This window comes from Ambystoma mexicanum, chromosome 6q (assembly GCF_040938575.1).
Source record: "Ambystoma mexicanum isolate Mex_15411 chromosome 6q, UKY_AmexF1_1, whole genome shotgun sequence".
Taxonomy (NCBI): Eukaryota; Metazoa; Chordata; class Amphibia; order Caudata; family Ambystomatidae; genus Ambystoma; species Ambystoma mexicanum.
Genome location: NC_090937.1, coordinates 999,086,095 through 999,101,668, shown reverse-complemented (window position 1 = coordinate 999,101,668; position 15,574 = coordinate 999,086,095). Strand labels below are relative to the sequence as shown.

The following is a 15,574-nucleotide window of genomic DNA, read 5'->3' as shown; positions in this document are numbered from 1 at the left end:
GTGATGAAATTAAGGGGTGGGATATTTTGTTATCATGACATCATGAAGGAGTGGTAGAGGGTTTTGTTCCAGGAAGATTTTTCACCAATTAGCATTAACTAATGTATAGGGTCCCGTAGTGGCCCTGTGACGCTGGCCAAACATTTATTTTGACCTGCTCCAAAATGTAATTCATGTTTTGCTGTATAAATAGTGTCTCAGAAGTGGACAGGGTAGGGAACCCCTTTACCCAGTTCAGTTTCACAGGACTCTGAATTTCTTCTCCAAGATTTTTCTGCAATAAAGCTTTGTTCCTTCTTGCACAGAGCATACTCGTCTTTGGATTTATTTTGTGTACTTTATTTGTCCTACATATCAAAGAAGCCCCGCTCTACATTGGATTATCCAGAAGACTATGAACTAAGAACTTGGAGAAATTCAGGCACAATTGTGAACAAGATGCACTTACTCCTCCAACACAATGCCAGATTACGGAACATTTGCACCGGTGCAAGTGCAAAGTTGCACTGTATTAGCACTAGGGCAAAGTTTATACTTGTGCAAAAAATCCTTTGCAACGTGATAAGTACAATTTTTCATAGAATTAGTCTAGTGCAAAAAAAACATGCACTTTGGGTGCATGTTTAGACCAGGGCAAAAATGACAATGTTTGCTCTAGAGGTTATACCATGAAAAATTGCACTTGTTACAGTGCAAACGTTTTCTAATATGGCGCCAATGTTTTTTGCTTTGTGTACATCTCCATTACTATAAACAGGACTCTGAGAGAGAATTGTCCTTCAAATGTTTGTAAAACCAGGGAATAAAATGATTTTGGAAAGGAAAATGGTCATTCCTAGTCCCTATGTGGGTATTTTGATATTCTTTGGGTGAGTAAGAATATATGTTAACACTAAACATATCTTTCTGTAAGCCATACTTCTTTACACCTAATAATATTCGTGCAAATGAAAGGATGTGTTTTACCGTCATCAGATCCAGGACTAATATTGGTACCTTTCTGGGGTGCTGTTCTGCTGGCATACGTAATCGTGTAGGTGGGAGCAGGGGTCAAGATCATACCTCTCTCTTGTTTTCTTTTTTTTGGGGAATATGTTTTACTCTATTTTTTGTTGGAAGCATTTGTCTGTTTTATGGTGAAAAGGTGACTGGTACGCCACGTATCAGTTGGACAGTCTGTCACAAGTGTATACATCCAACTTGCTGAAAAGGTGCACCAATCTAAGCTCAGGCCCTTTGCCTGGTGAAAGGCAGGCGTGGACAACGTGGTTACACAGAAGTCTGCATCCTTTTCACGATTGGTCACTCTGAGCACGCGCTAATTATCGGCTAGCCACTATAATTTTAGAAATAGGACACATATTGGCTGCACATGGGCATAAGGTGGAGGACTAAAGACCATTGTTGGAAAGCCGAGACAATATGGCAGCTGATCCAGGTTCCATGCGCAGAACATATTGTAGCCAAACCAGGGCATATGGTTTAAAAGGGTACATAGCTGTGAAACGGGGGTATATGGTAGCTTATATTAGGTATAAATGGGCATGTGGTGGAAGAAACAGAGAATATGGTGTTGGGAACGTGGCAAAACAAGGGTGTATGAGATTGGAAACAAAACATATGGTAGTGGACCTTTGCCATTCAATCAGCGAATTAGGGTACACTGTGATGGCATAACCAGGGGTTATAAGCAAAAACAAACATGGATTCATGTACATGTACTCTGGCGCGCGCGCGCGTGTGTGTGAGTATGTGTAATAGTTCACAGACACGTTGCACTGTATTAGCCCTAGGGCAAAGTTTATACTTGTGCAAAAAATCATTTGCAATGTGATAAGTACCATTTTTCATAGTATTAGTCTAGTGCAAAAAACATGCACTTTGGGTGCATGTTTGCACCAGGGCAAACTTTGCTGTAGGGCAAAAATGTGGACAACGTGGTTACACAGAAGTCTGCATCCTTTTCACGATTGGTCACTCTGAGCACGCGCTAATTATCGGCTAGCCACTATAATTTTAGAAATAGGACACATATTGGCTGCACATGGGCATAAGGTGGAGGACTAAAGAGCATTGTTGGAAAGCCGAGACAATATGGCAGCTGATCCAGGTTCCATGCGCAGAACATATTGTAGCCAAACCAGGGCATATGGTTTAAAAGGGTACATAGCTGTGAAACGGGGGTATATGGTAGCTTATATTAGGTATAAATGGGCATGTGGTGGAAGAAACAGAGAATATGGTGTTGGGAACGTGGCAAAACAAGGGTGTATGAGATTGGAAACAAAACATATGGTAGTGGACCTTTGCCATTCAATCAGCGAATTAGGGTACACTGTGATGGCATAACCAGGGGTTATAAGCAAAAACAAACATGGATTCATGTACATGTACTCTGGCGCGCGCGCGCGTGTGTGTGAGTATGTGTAATAGTTCACAGACACGTTGCACTGTATTAGCCCTAGGGCAAAGTTTATACTTGTGCAAAAAATCATTTGCAATGTGATAAGTACCATTTTTCATAGTATTAGTCTAGTGCAAAAAACATGCACTTTGGGTGCATGTTTGCACCAGGGCAAACTTTGCTGTGGGGCAAAAATGTGGACAACGTGGTTACACAGAAGTCTGCATCCTTTTCACGATTGGTCACTCTGAGCACGCGCTAATTATCGGCTAGCCACTATAATTTTAGAAATAGGACACATATTGGCTGCACATGGGCATAAGGTGGAGGACTAAAGAGCATTGTTGGAAAGCCGAGACAATATGGCAGCTGATCCAGGTTCCATGCGCAGAACATATTGTAGCCAAACCAGGGCATATGGTTTAAAAGGGTACATAGCTGTGAAACGGGGGTATATGGTAGCTTATATTAGGTATAAATGGGCATGTGGTGGAAGAAACAGAGAATATGGTGTTGGGAACGTGGCAAAACAAGGGTGTATGAGATTGGAAACAAAACATATGGTAGTGGACCTTTGCCATTCAATCAGCGAATTAGGGTACACTGTGATGGCATAACCAGGGGTTATAAGCAAAAACAAACATGGATTCATGTACATGTACTCTGGCGCGCGCGCGTGTGTGTGTGAGTATGTGTAATAGTTCACAGACACGTTGCACTGTATTAGCCCTAGGGCAAAGTTTATACTTGTGCAAAAAATCATTTGCAATGTGATAAGTACCATTTTTCATAGTATTAGTCTAGTGCAAAAAACATGCACTTTGGGTGCATGTTTGCACCAGGGCAAACTTTGCTGTGGGGCAAAAATGTATTGAAATTGCATTTTTTGTTGTTGTTGCAATAGGACAATGGGCCTCATTACAACCCTGGCGTTAAGGGGTTAACGGCGCCGTAAAAGGCTGCGGCGCCGTTAAACCCTTAACGCCAGATTCACACTTTAACGCCTGCTTTTTGCAGGCGTTAACGTCCAACCCGCTAAGGGACCTTGGTGCTAATTACGGCACCGTAATTTACGGTGCCGTAATTAGCGCCTTCCCTATTCCCATTGAGCCCTATGGGCCAAAAATGGGAATGGGGAAGGGGCCATGGTGAATGGGTTTTACCGCCCCACCAACCTTGGAATGGGGCGGTAAATCCGCCATCCACCATGGCGGAATCCGGCATGGACCATGGTGCTAATAGCACCATGGTCCAACGCCAGGGTTGTAATGAGGCCCAATGTTTGCTCTAGAGGTTATACCATGAAAAATTGCACTTGTTACAGTGCAAACGTTTTCTAATATGGCGCCAATGTGTTTTGCTTTGTGAACATCTCCATTACTATAAACAGGTCATGCAGAACTGTGCATTTGGATACACAATTAACTTTTTCTTATCCTTCCGCAAGAGATGTTAATAGAAAGAAAAACGTATTCTTATAAACATCATGCAACTCAGTAGAAGACACAGGGGTAGTATCTACCTCGAACATGAATGTGTCCACCTCTTCCCGAATGTCCAGGTAACTGAGTTGTTCCCCATCCTCATCAGCTACTTTGAGCAGCAGGTCCAGGAAGGCCAGCCTTTTCTTAGGTGATTCAGAATTCAGGTCAGTCTGGGATGTGTCATTCTTGTTCCCGCCATTCTTCATTTCACGTGCTCGCTCTTCAATTACCTTGAAATAAAGAAGAATAGATATTTAAGAATTCACTAAGTTCGTATTGAGTTAGATGAACTGGATGCATCAGTGTTGACTAATTTGTTTTGATCCAGGGCATATATCATTTTCCAATTCTTCCATTCCAAACTAAATGCTCCAAAACAAGTAGTACAGTCATATTGAGCATGTAAAACGGTTTCAGTCACTAGGCAAGCTCCAATCTATGAAATACCTACATTGAGTCAATGGGAGCCATTTTGTAAAGAAATAAATTGCATGGAGGCATGGACCTTGCCCCTCCAGAGGATTCCCTTGCAATGCATTACAAAGTGCAAGCAGATCCATGTTACCCCTGAGGAAAACAGGTTAACACACGTTTTGCACATTCTACTTCATGGAAGCCTAAATGCCTCTCACAAGCCACGCCTACTGAAAATATGTATTATAGATTCTTGTGGAATGTGACTCCGTTTAACATCTGCTAAAACCAGGCACATTCCATCTGGATCCCATTGTGCATTAACACTAGCATGCAAATGCTATGCTTATCTTCATGCATGTTTCTTGCTAGGTGTAATGTATGGGACAGTAAAAAGGGCCAATTTCATTCCGTGCCCATGCCCCGCCTGCCAATATAATGAAACATGTCCTTGAATGTTAAACAGGTGAGAAACATGGCGTCGACATTTTACAGCAGGTTTTAACACCTGTTGTTGCACTCTGGATACACCCCCATTGTGGTGAACTCCCACAAACGAACAGATGGGGCATACACACAGAGATAACAAGCTGCCCTGATACCCCTAAGTAAAATACGCCTCGTCGCTGCCCAAAGATCATTTGGTCTCCCCAGTTGGAGAATAAACCTCAATCTATACCTTCAGCTTGTGCCGAACTATGGATGATCTGCTCCCAAACCGCCCGAATTTCTCCTCCAAAGGAACACATGCACCCAAACATACATAAGTACACTGGAACAAATACACACAAACACACTTGTACATACATTCACTTACATACAAACAATAGTCAAAGCCTTTGCTTTTAAACTAGAGATTGGGCAATAAATAGTCCCGATTTTGGCAGGGGGTTAAACATTTGGAGTATGGCCCAAACCCATGTACAAATACTTGAGCAAGAGTTTGGGCAGGAGAGCAGCCAATGCTGGCAAAAACAATAAACCTTACATTGGCAGCAAATGCACAAACACATGCATACACGCTCTTACACCTGTCGATTGAGAGTGAAGTGAGTGTGACCATTCGTGGTCCGATGTCGTGTTCCTGATTGTGTGTGTGCATTTGGTGGGAGAACCATTTAGATGGTGTTTGAACTTGAGCATGGACTGGCAGAACTAGCCAATATAATTTTAGAAATAGGACATATATTGGCTGCACATGGGCATAAGGTGGAGGACTAAAGAGCATAGTTGGAAAGCCGAGACAATATGGCAGCTGATCCAGGTTCCAAGAGGCAGAACATATTGTAGCCAAACCAAGGCATATGGTTTAATAGGGTGCATAGCTGTGAAACGGGGGTATATGGTGACTTATATTAGGTATACATGGGCATGTGGTGGAAGAAACAGCGAATATGGTGTTGAGAACGCGGAAGAACAAGGGTGTATGAGATTGGAAACAAAACATATGCTAGTGGACCTTTGCCATACAATCAGCAAATTAGGGTAAACCGTGATGGCATAACCAGGGCTCATAAGCAAAAACAAACATGGATCCATGTACATATACTCTGGTGCGCGCGCGTGTGTGTGTGTGTAGTACTTCACAGACACGTGCACCAAGGAAAGACAGCATGCAAAATTGAAATGGGGCAGAGGGATTCGAGTCTGTGGCTTTGATTGTCAGGGACGTCATTTAGGAGTCCTCAGGGGTCTCCCTGGCTACCCCTGTAATCTCCCTTGCTAAAAAAAGAAGAAACAAATTGAAACTTTTCTTTTTTTTCAATTAAATTGAGGCTCCTGGTCTGTAGTCAGCAGCATGTGGCTCTTTGTTTCTGGAGTGGATGATTTTCTCGTAGCTATAGCCGTTAAAATAGCCCAGTGGGTTGAGCGCTTGCTGCTACAATGTGTGTGTGATCTGCAGGTGACAAAGTCAACTCAGCCTTTCATCCTGCTGAGGTTGATACATGAGTACCAACACAGGTTGGGTAATATTGTATGTATATTTGTTCTATAGGAAGCGCTTTAGTGTAAGTGCTGTATAATAACACATCATTATCGTTTTGCCTTGGACGTCTGCTTGTATTGACAGTACTTTAGTAATACAGGCCTATGAGTGCTGATATTAGTGATACATATGGTGATCCAGTCTTTTGATAGTGTAACCATATTTTTCGTAGTGTACCTAGAAACAATGCTATGTGATGCCACTTATGTTTTTTCAAGGGGTGAAAAGTTGTGTTCCATCGCTTCCTGTGATGTCACTTTAGGGTGGTCTCAAATTACATCTCTTGCTGCGATGTCATTAGGGGTGAACGGTCGTGTGATGCCACTTCCGCTACACATGGCAATTTGGTGAAATGACGTCCCTGTTGATTGTAAATTGTCGTCTGATTATTTGTGATTTAATCTTGATCTCGTCCACAGCATTTGAGAACACCCTTGCTTAAAATATTAAACTTGTTCATCTCAGTTGCAGACTGCAAAATAAACGAACCTAAAATCCTATCGATGCCTCTTTCTAGATAGGCTTTTAAAAAAGATTTGATTAATGGGATTGTAAACGTATACATCAGCTTGGTAAGTATCGGGTGTTCTCTTTGTCAAAAACGGTGGCCCGCATATATCGAAGATCAGTTTAACCAAGTTTTTAAAGATCGTCAAAATGCATTTACCATTGTGCGCCAAGTTAAGCATAATTAAAAGATTTCTGCACAATATACATTGGAGCACATTTTCATCATATCGTAATTTATGCCACAGTGAGGCTTTACGCCTATGCAGCAAAAAACAGAGGCAACGCCTAATAGTAATCTTTTTAAATCATACGCTGGGTTCCAAAGTAGAAGGGTAGTACCGCCAGGGCGTTTATGCAACGGGTTTCCGAGGTGCTACTAGACATCATTGGGCCTCATTACAACTCAGGCGGTAAGGGGTTTACGGCGCCGTAAACAGCGCCGACCCTTACCGCCTGAGTACGAGGTCCCTTAGCGCCATGGCGGATTTAACACCTGCTTTTAGCAGGTGTTAAAATCCATGGCGCTAAGGGACCATGGAGTTAATTACGCCACCGTAATTTACGGTGGCGTAATTAACGCCTTCCCCACTCCCATTATGCCCTATGGGGCAAAAATGGGAATGGGGAAGGGTAAATGGGGATTGGGGACTTACCGCCCCGACAAACTCGGAATGGGGCGGTAAGTCCGCCAACCACGTTTACGCCATGGTGGTAAAGTCACGGGCCAGGCGGTAACTTACCGCCTGGGTCGTAATGAGGCGCATCATATCGTTTCCCGATGGAAGCAAACAGATGTGTATCTGGACTGGTAGGACGCAGCAGGGGGAACGTGGTACACCCGGGAAGAGCGGCCCCACCTACCCAGAGCACCCCACATGGCCAGTGGAAAACGCCTGAAGCACCCCCCCCAACACCATGTTCACAATGGCAGAGACTGCTTGATGACACAGAGCCTGGGGCAAAGGGATGGAGGGAGTGGAAAGGGCGGCGGCCTGTCATTTGGCAGCATCAATGCCAGCATACAGCCATGGGAGAGAAGAAAAAGGGAAACAGCCATGAATGACCACATCCCTCAAATGCACTCCAGTCATGAACTGGGAAATTGGGGATCACAACCCATGTGATGGGAGAAGTGTTAGCATCCCCATACCACCACTGCCATTCCTCAACCATAAGCATATTGATATGAATCTAATGGAGAGGCTTTGGACATGTTGCTGAGGCATTGGGCTGCTACAGGAATCCAATTGATATCCCCAGTCATGCTGCAAATGTCACAGACCTGCATGTACCAACAATGGGCTAGGAAAGGGTTTCAGACATACATTTGCACTGCACAGCAATGCCCAACTTCATTAAAAGGACATGTATGGATGGAGGTTTAAGTAAAATCACGCATCCACAGCTTACATGGCAACACAGAGTCATTAAATGCTGCTTGACAACAGTGGTGTGCAGACCTCAATACAGCGAAGACAGGTCAAACGGGTCAACTCATGTGACACCTGTGCATGACAAATATGTGGATGTATGTGCCTGAGTAATGTCACCAACAGGAATGTGGAACTAGTGCATAGCGTAGTGAGAATATGGCTGAATGTTGTTTGGGGCCCAGGATCCGAATATGAAAGGTCTACATAATATGGCTGCCACCACACATTCCTAGTTACCCCTACCAATACTGTACAGTCACTCCATACTGTGCAGTTGCACATGGCCAAGTCACACAAATTAACATGCCCATTATTATGGGTACACATTCCTCCAGCCAATAGCCACCAACTGGACTGTGTACAGCACTTCTCACTGTCTATGTGAGCGGTGCCTATATTGCCACATGAACCAGCAAACACTGACAGTGCCTTCCCCTTCACAGGGAATGAAGATCACACAGAGGAGGAGCAGAACATGGATGATGGTGATGACAACCATGGAGTGGACAAGCCAACCTGGCCAATACCTTAGTACTATTTGGAATACATCAATTAATTCCCATATAAAGAGACACACGGCGTGAGGGGGTTAAAATTGCAAATTAAAATTTTTTGTGGGCAGCGGTCCTCTTTTCCAGCCACTAATATATTGGGCCTCATTACAACCCTGGCGCTAAGAGATTACCGGTACCGGTAATCTCTTAGCGTCTGATTACGAGGTCCCTTTGCGGGTTCCCACCTTAACGCCTGGTTTTACCATCCGTTAAGGAATGGACCCGCAAAGGGACCTTGGTGCTAATTACGGTACCGCAATTTGCGGTACTGTAATTACCACATTCCCCATTCCCATTATGCCCTATGGGGCAAAAATGGGAATGGGGAAGGGCCATGGTGAAATGGGGAAGTACCGCCCCGCCAACCTTGGAATGGGGTGGTACTTCCCCATTTCACCATGGCGGACTCGTTGCAATACCGGCAGCAACCATGGTGCTAATAGCTCCATGGTTTAGCGCCGGTGTTGTAATGAGGGCCATAGTCTCAGTAAAACGTGTCATTTTCCTTTTAAAACCGATTTTTCCCCGTGCAACTGCTATCATTTTAAAAAGCCGAATTTTCCTTTCCCTTAAAGAATCCCATACTGTAAACCATCAAAAATTCACCCTTTCACTTTCATATCATACCTGTTATGTGCCTTTGTACCTTAGCATTAGAACCACATTCCGATTGTGTCTGTTTAGTTCATCTTCCGAGCTGTTTTGCTATTTTAAACCCGTAAACATCAAGAAATTGCAATCCTGCCACGTGTGATTTTGCTGCACTATATTTCCTTCCAAAGTCGATTTTCTACACTGTGGGCCTCATTACAACCCAGGCGGTAAGTTCCCTACTTTACCACCATGGTGTAAACTCTGTTTACACCATGGTGGATGGCGGATTTACTGCCCCATTCCAAGGTGAGTGGGGCGGTAAATCCCCATTCCCCATTTACCCTTCCCCATTCCCATTTTTGCCCGATAGGGCATGATGGGAGTGGGGAAGGCGCTAATTACGGCACCGTAAATTACGGTGCCGTAATTAGCACCAAGGCGGGTTAGCGCCTTGCATTTTAACGGCTGCTAAAAGCAGGCGTTAAAATGCTAATCAGGCGTTAAGGGTTAACGGCGCCAACGGCGCCGTTAAACCCTTAAAGCCTGGGTTGTAATGAGGCCCTGTATGCCCATTGTTTACTACATTGGCTTGTAGCTTGTCAGTGTTCATGCTTCTTTGATACAGCCATACACATTCTTGCCTTATTCATTCAACCACACATGTAAAATCACCATTCAGTGCCATTTTGCTCATTTGTTAAGGGGCTAATGCCTCCCATTCAGGGGTGGTAGGTCAGATTTTCAATTCGATTTTTGCATGTATACCTGACTCCTTGCTACTCCCCTACACCCACACAACATTTGGCTAACAGGGGTTTGAGGGAGTGTTGCAGGGGGAGTGCTTAACTGTGGTGCCATTTAAAAGCACTACCCAAAAAGTAATCTTAGAAAGTTAAACTAAATGTATTCTATCATTTTCCTGTGTAATTATCACCACCCTTGTGATTGCTGCCCTATATTGAATGTGTTGAACTAAATAAATATTTAATTATTACACACCAGCCTGGTTCATGGTCCATTGCGACACGGGGTGTACGTTAAGGGGGGTGTGAGACGGGTTGGCTGCCTTCTCAAAGTTGAATCGAAATTCATACATTTAAAAGCGTTTTATTGTGTGCCACATCCCTTACCAGTGAAAGGAGTCCTGGTCTGGAGTGTAACGCCTCTTTAAAATACTTAACACAGCCACACAGCGCATATGTATGACCATGGTTGCCAGTACACTGGCACTACTGTCGCCCTCATGACAAAGAGTTCTTTAAATTGGAACTAGGATATGGAGTCAAATTATGTTTTTATTTACTGTGGCTTGGTGGTGACTTGTTTGACAAGAGCAGTATTATTTTTCCATCTCAATTGACCCGTTTGGAAGATGTTAACGATTACGAGTTGTGCAATACTGAATAAATAACAACAATTCATAAGGATCTTGGTGTTCATTATTTGTATGCATTTGTTGGCAGGGAAAATATTCGAAAGCAATGACTATCAAACTGCATGCATGTTTATTCCATCAGTGTTTTGCGTGATTACATTCTTAGAATACAGTTTCATTGTTGTGCGTATCAGTATGCATTTGCTGAATTGAAGGCTGAATTTGGAGGAGTATTTGTAGTGTTACATTTGCAAACGGAGTAAATGCATGTATATCTATGAATGAATGTGGGATTATCAAGAGCTTGGAGTTGTTGGCTTTCATTTTGGATTGTTTATGTTGAGCAGAGACACTTGCATGCTTAATTGTGTTTGTTGATCCACTTACTGTCTGTGTGTAGTTTATAGTGTTTTTTTGTATTACAATTACTTTTTGGGGATTTTAATTTGACATACATTTGGGGCATGTAGAGAACCCAGTCTGTTATATTTTATTAATGATATGTGAGTAGTTGTTTTGAGAGGTGAATATCGATTATACAAAATCCTTGAGATATATACTCTTTCCATCGGAAATGTCTTTAGTACTGATGTCAATAACATATGTGCCTAACGTAATCGTTGTGATTTGTGACTAGTTACTGCATAAGGACGTGTAAGGGCGAATGGTTTTCTGATTACAGAAACCTCTTTATAGCTGGAAACAAACTGTCCACTTAAATACTGTCAAACCGACTTTCTAGTGCCTTAATTTACAGATTACTGCAATTTATTTGGAAACCCACATCATATCCCATACCACCACTAACCAATCCACATTCCATATTAACATTTCTACAAAGATTTATTCTTGCTTTTATACATAAATCTAAAACGCTTTCAATTCCAGCTGTTCACAATACTGTATGCTGTGGTTCCTTTATGTGTTGCTTTGTCATCTATTTTGCTAGTTAAGTCATGATTTTGGATTTGGTCAAAAGCTTTAAATATAATGATGGTTGTTTTTGAATACATATACTATTTAGTTCTGCATAGTCTGCTGTGGTGGACAATCTTTAAATACGTTGGTGAATATATACAATGCAGCAACAATGTTGTGATTGCACTACTATTTAACAGAGTCTTTTCATTTTCAGTGAGTTTTCAAACTCTGGTCTTTTAGTATGTTATGATATTATTTTCTTTGCATTTGCACATATTTCTAGTTACTTTAACATATTGACAGCGACTCTTCAAATTAACGTGGCCAAAGATGCTCAGACTATGTGTCATGGTCTGAAATAGAGGCTGGTCATGTATGACTGTTAATTGGCAAAGATCTCAAAATACAATGACATGCTTGCTTCTAAAAATGTCACTGTCGTCACATGTTTTTCTATTTCTTGGAATCTTAGGAACATGAAAGCAAGCACGCTGTTTGAGACCATGCTAATCTCATCTGTTATGAATACTTTCATATGTTTTCACTGCTACAGTATGCACATTTATTGTATTCTTTTTTTTGTTATGTCCTGTAAGGAGGGTGAATATTGTGTGTTGCATATGTTGTAAAATACAAAGCCTGCAGGTGCTGTTACTACACATGCTAATTGATTGTGAATTATTTCTCAAATGAAAGTGGAAAGTTATTTGATTGTGTAGCCTGTAACTGTTCCTGCTTGACCACTGACTTACAGAATTGTTGGTTTATATTTGACATAGTAGTGCATTTGGATAATAAGTAGTAATTCATAGACAATTCTGCTTTTGGAAAGTATTAACAACTTTTTGTTCAATATTCAATATACTCATCACCTCTAGGATGGCATTTTGATTTCGATTCTTTATTATGACTTCTACAACATCAGCATGTTCATTTGTTCCTTGTTTGTAGTAGTGTTTCTTGCTCAATTACTTCATGCAACTTTGTCAAATATATCTAAGGTGGGGAAGGGCATCTGATTGAAGGATTTATTTTTATTTTTTATTATTTGCCTTTATCAAATCAATGATTTTGCAAAGTTCTTTGATGTCGTGTTTCGTTTCTTGTTTCTTGTTTCTTATGTCTTGTGCCTTGTTCCGTTTTTTCACAGTTTCTAGATGACCGGGCCCAGGCCGAGTTAATCAGTAGTTTGTTTGGTACATTCATCAAGAGCAGCCCTTACAATTTTTACAGTTTCTAGGGACCAGGATGTCTTTGTACCACTCAAAAGTCAACTCCACCGTACTTCTTCTTCATAAGTGTTTGACTGAATTAGGGGTCCAAGATACGCTCTTCTCCATTTGATGGTCGATGGACAGCTCATCAGGAGGTGTTTCACCAATTCGGTTTCAGATTCGTTTTTGCATAGGTGGCAATGATTTGTTGTCGATAGGCCCCTGACAGCCCGAATTTCGTTTGTCGGGAGTAAGTTTAGACGTGTCCTTAAAAAGGTGAGTCTCAGAGCTTTATCCGGGAACCTTTTAAGGATTTGGGCAGTGAAGTGCAATTTTTTAGCCTGAAAAGGTAAATGGGTCAATAGTTTGTTTTTCTCAGCTATGGCTTGTGTTTCGATCCAATCTGCCTGGTCCATTTTACGTTTGACTTTTGTTGGATTCTGAATCATAACCTCTTCAGAGCATGCGATGTTGGCCAAATGAGATCTGTGTTTGGCGGCCCATGTTGTTAGCGCCTTGCAGCTTCCGACCTTCATTTCCATTTTTATCATGTTGTACAGTGTCAGAGATTCAGGCATTATCACTTTTCTGAACAAAGCCATTTCTCCGGCTTCGTTTGCTGCTTTCAGCGAGAGTAAACCCAATTCTCTTCGAATTGCCGAGATGGAAGTTGAATTGGGAAATTGAAGGACCTTGCGCCAAAAATAACTCTCCAGTTTTTGCCATATTGTCAAGGGAATCGTTGGCATTGCTTCACCTCCATACACCCGACTCGGCACAACTTTCCTCTTGTAGAACTTTAGTACTGGTAACAGCGAAAAATTGCCATATTTCTTGTCTATTATACAGGCCTGCGTGGTAAGTATTTGATCTGTCCACCATCACGCCCAAGTATTTAAAGTCTTTAACTACTTCGATGTTTGAGTTTTCGATGTGCCAGCCTAACTTTATCTCCAAGTTGTTTTTTGATGTATATTTGGCCAAGTTGTCCAGTTGTCTTTGGAGGCCAATTGAAGTCTGATCAAGAAGAATAATGTCGTCTGCGTATAGTAGGCGGGCCACTGCTGTTGGACCAATTTTGGGAGGGAAGGATCTTATGAGGCTGTCGCCCTCTTTGTAGTTGCCAAAAAATGAAATAAACAGGGCCGGGGCAAGCGGGCAGTCCTGCTTTACCCCTCTGTGCGTTGGAATTTCCTCAGATAACAGACCTTTTTGATTTAGCTTGACTCTCATGGTGGTTGCGGTGTGCAGGGCTTTAATTGGCTCGAGTATTTCTCTCTGACAGTTGCAGTGGTCCAGTTTAGACCATAGCATCTCTCTATCTATTTGGTCAAATGCCTGAGTGATATCTATGAACGCCAAGAACACCTTTCCTGTCCCTGTCATGAGTTTGTTATTTATGATACTGAGAATCATAATGTTGACTGTCGTTCCAGAGTTTTTCATAAATCCCACTTGGAAAGGGTCATTGCATGGAACGTTTTTTGCCCATTTTTGGAAACTCCTTGAGAGAAATGAGCCATAGATCTTTCTGATCGTGTCCAGCAGCGCGATGGGGCGTTAGTTCTTTACTTTTTTGTAAATTGGAGAGACCACGGAGGAGGTCCAGGACCTTGGAATCGATCTTGAAAGGAAGCAGTTTTTAAAGACTTGGCTGATGAACGTGGCCCATTCTGCCGGATGATTTTTCAGATCTATGTTGGTGATTCCGTCTGGGCCTGGAGCTCTGGAGGATTTTAATCTCCTTATGGCCGTCTCAATGTCGTCTGTATTTGAGAAATCTTCCCAGTTTATTACTTCAGGATCCTCTTGAGTGGTGATTAACTTTGGCAGGGGGGACTGAAATATGCTGATGAAATGGGATTTCCAGCTTTCCTCCGAGACACTGTTTAACGCTGTGAGAGTTGGTGCACTCCCAATCTTTTTGATCAATTGCCAAAATGCTCTGGAGTTTTTGTCTGCTAGCTTTCTCAACATTTCCTTGAAGTCTTGCTGATAGAGAGAACATCGATGGAATCTTAACCAGGATTTGCACTTTTTTTGTTAATTTAAATAAGCTTTCTTTAGACAATCAGAATTGGCGTTTGCAGCCTGTCTCTTCAATTTCCTCAGGTATTGCCGTTTCATCACCAGCTCATTATCCTACTCGTGAATGGGTTGTTGATTTCCCCCTGTTTGTTTCTGTGAATTTGAGTAGTATGGTAGTAATAGAGGTTGGTAGTCAATTCAGGATGTAAATCCTCTCTCCTTCTGGGAGAGTTGAGTGCCATAGTTTTTTTAAAGTTCTCTGATTCTTTCCGCCGTTAATCTAAGGTGATTTCCTTGCACAGTTGTTTCAACTTCTTCGGGCATATGAAGTCTCGGACTTCTCTCAGTGGGCCACCCGATTTTAAGGATGTTATGGTCGCTGGCCTCGGTCCGTATGACCTCGAAGGATGTGATCAGGCTGAGCATTGCTTCTGATGCGAAAATGTAGTCAATTGTCCCTTTTTGGGAGCCTCTTTCCCATGTCAGAATATTGCACGCTGGGGGGAGAGACTGCTCAATGTTATGGAGATTTCCTCAGTCCATGAGCAATTGCCATGATTGTCTGCAAGATTGGCGTGGTGGATTGGTGCTTGAAACTCCCCTCGGACATTAAGCGTTCGAGTCTTCACTTATTATTATTAGAGGTTCGTCCTGGT

The 15,574-nt window shown here is 42.4% G+C and overlaps 1 protein-coding gene across 2 annotated transcripts in view; it reads right to left on the bottom strand.

Moving 5' to 3' along the window:
* LOC138516426 (cytochrome P450 4V2-like) overlaps positions 1–15,574 on the bottom strand; it is a 1,267,862-nt gene that overhangs the window by 476,111 nt on the left and 776,177 nt on the right. For both annotated transcript variants that reach the window (XM_069631546.1, XM_069631545.1), the window contains one exon: positions 3,927–4,118. In XM_069631546.1, coding sequence (XP_069487647.1) covers positions 3,927–4,118 — 192 coding nt within the window. The remainder of the gene's footprint in view (positions 1–3,926; positions 4,119–15,574) is intronic.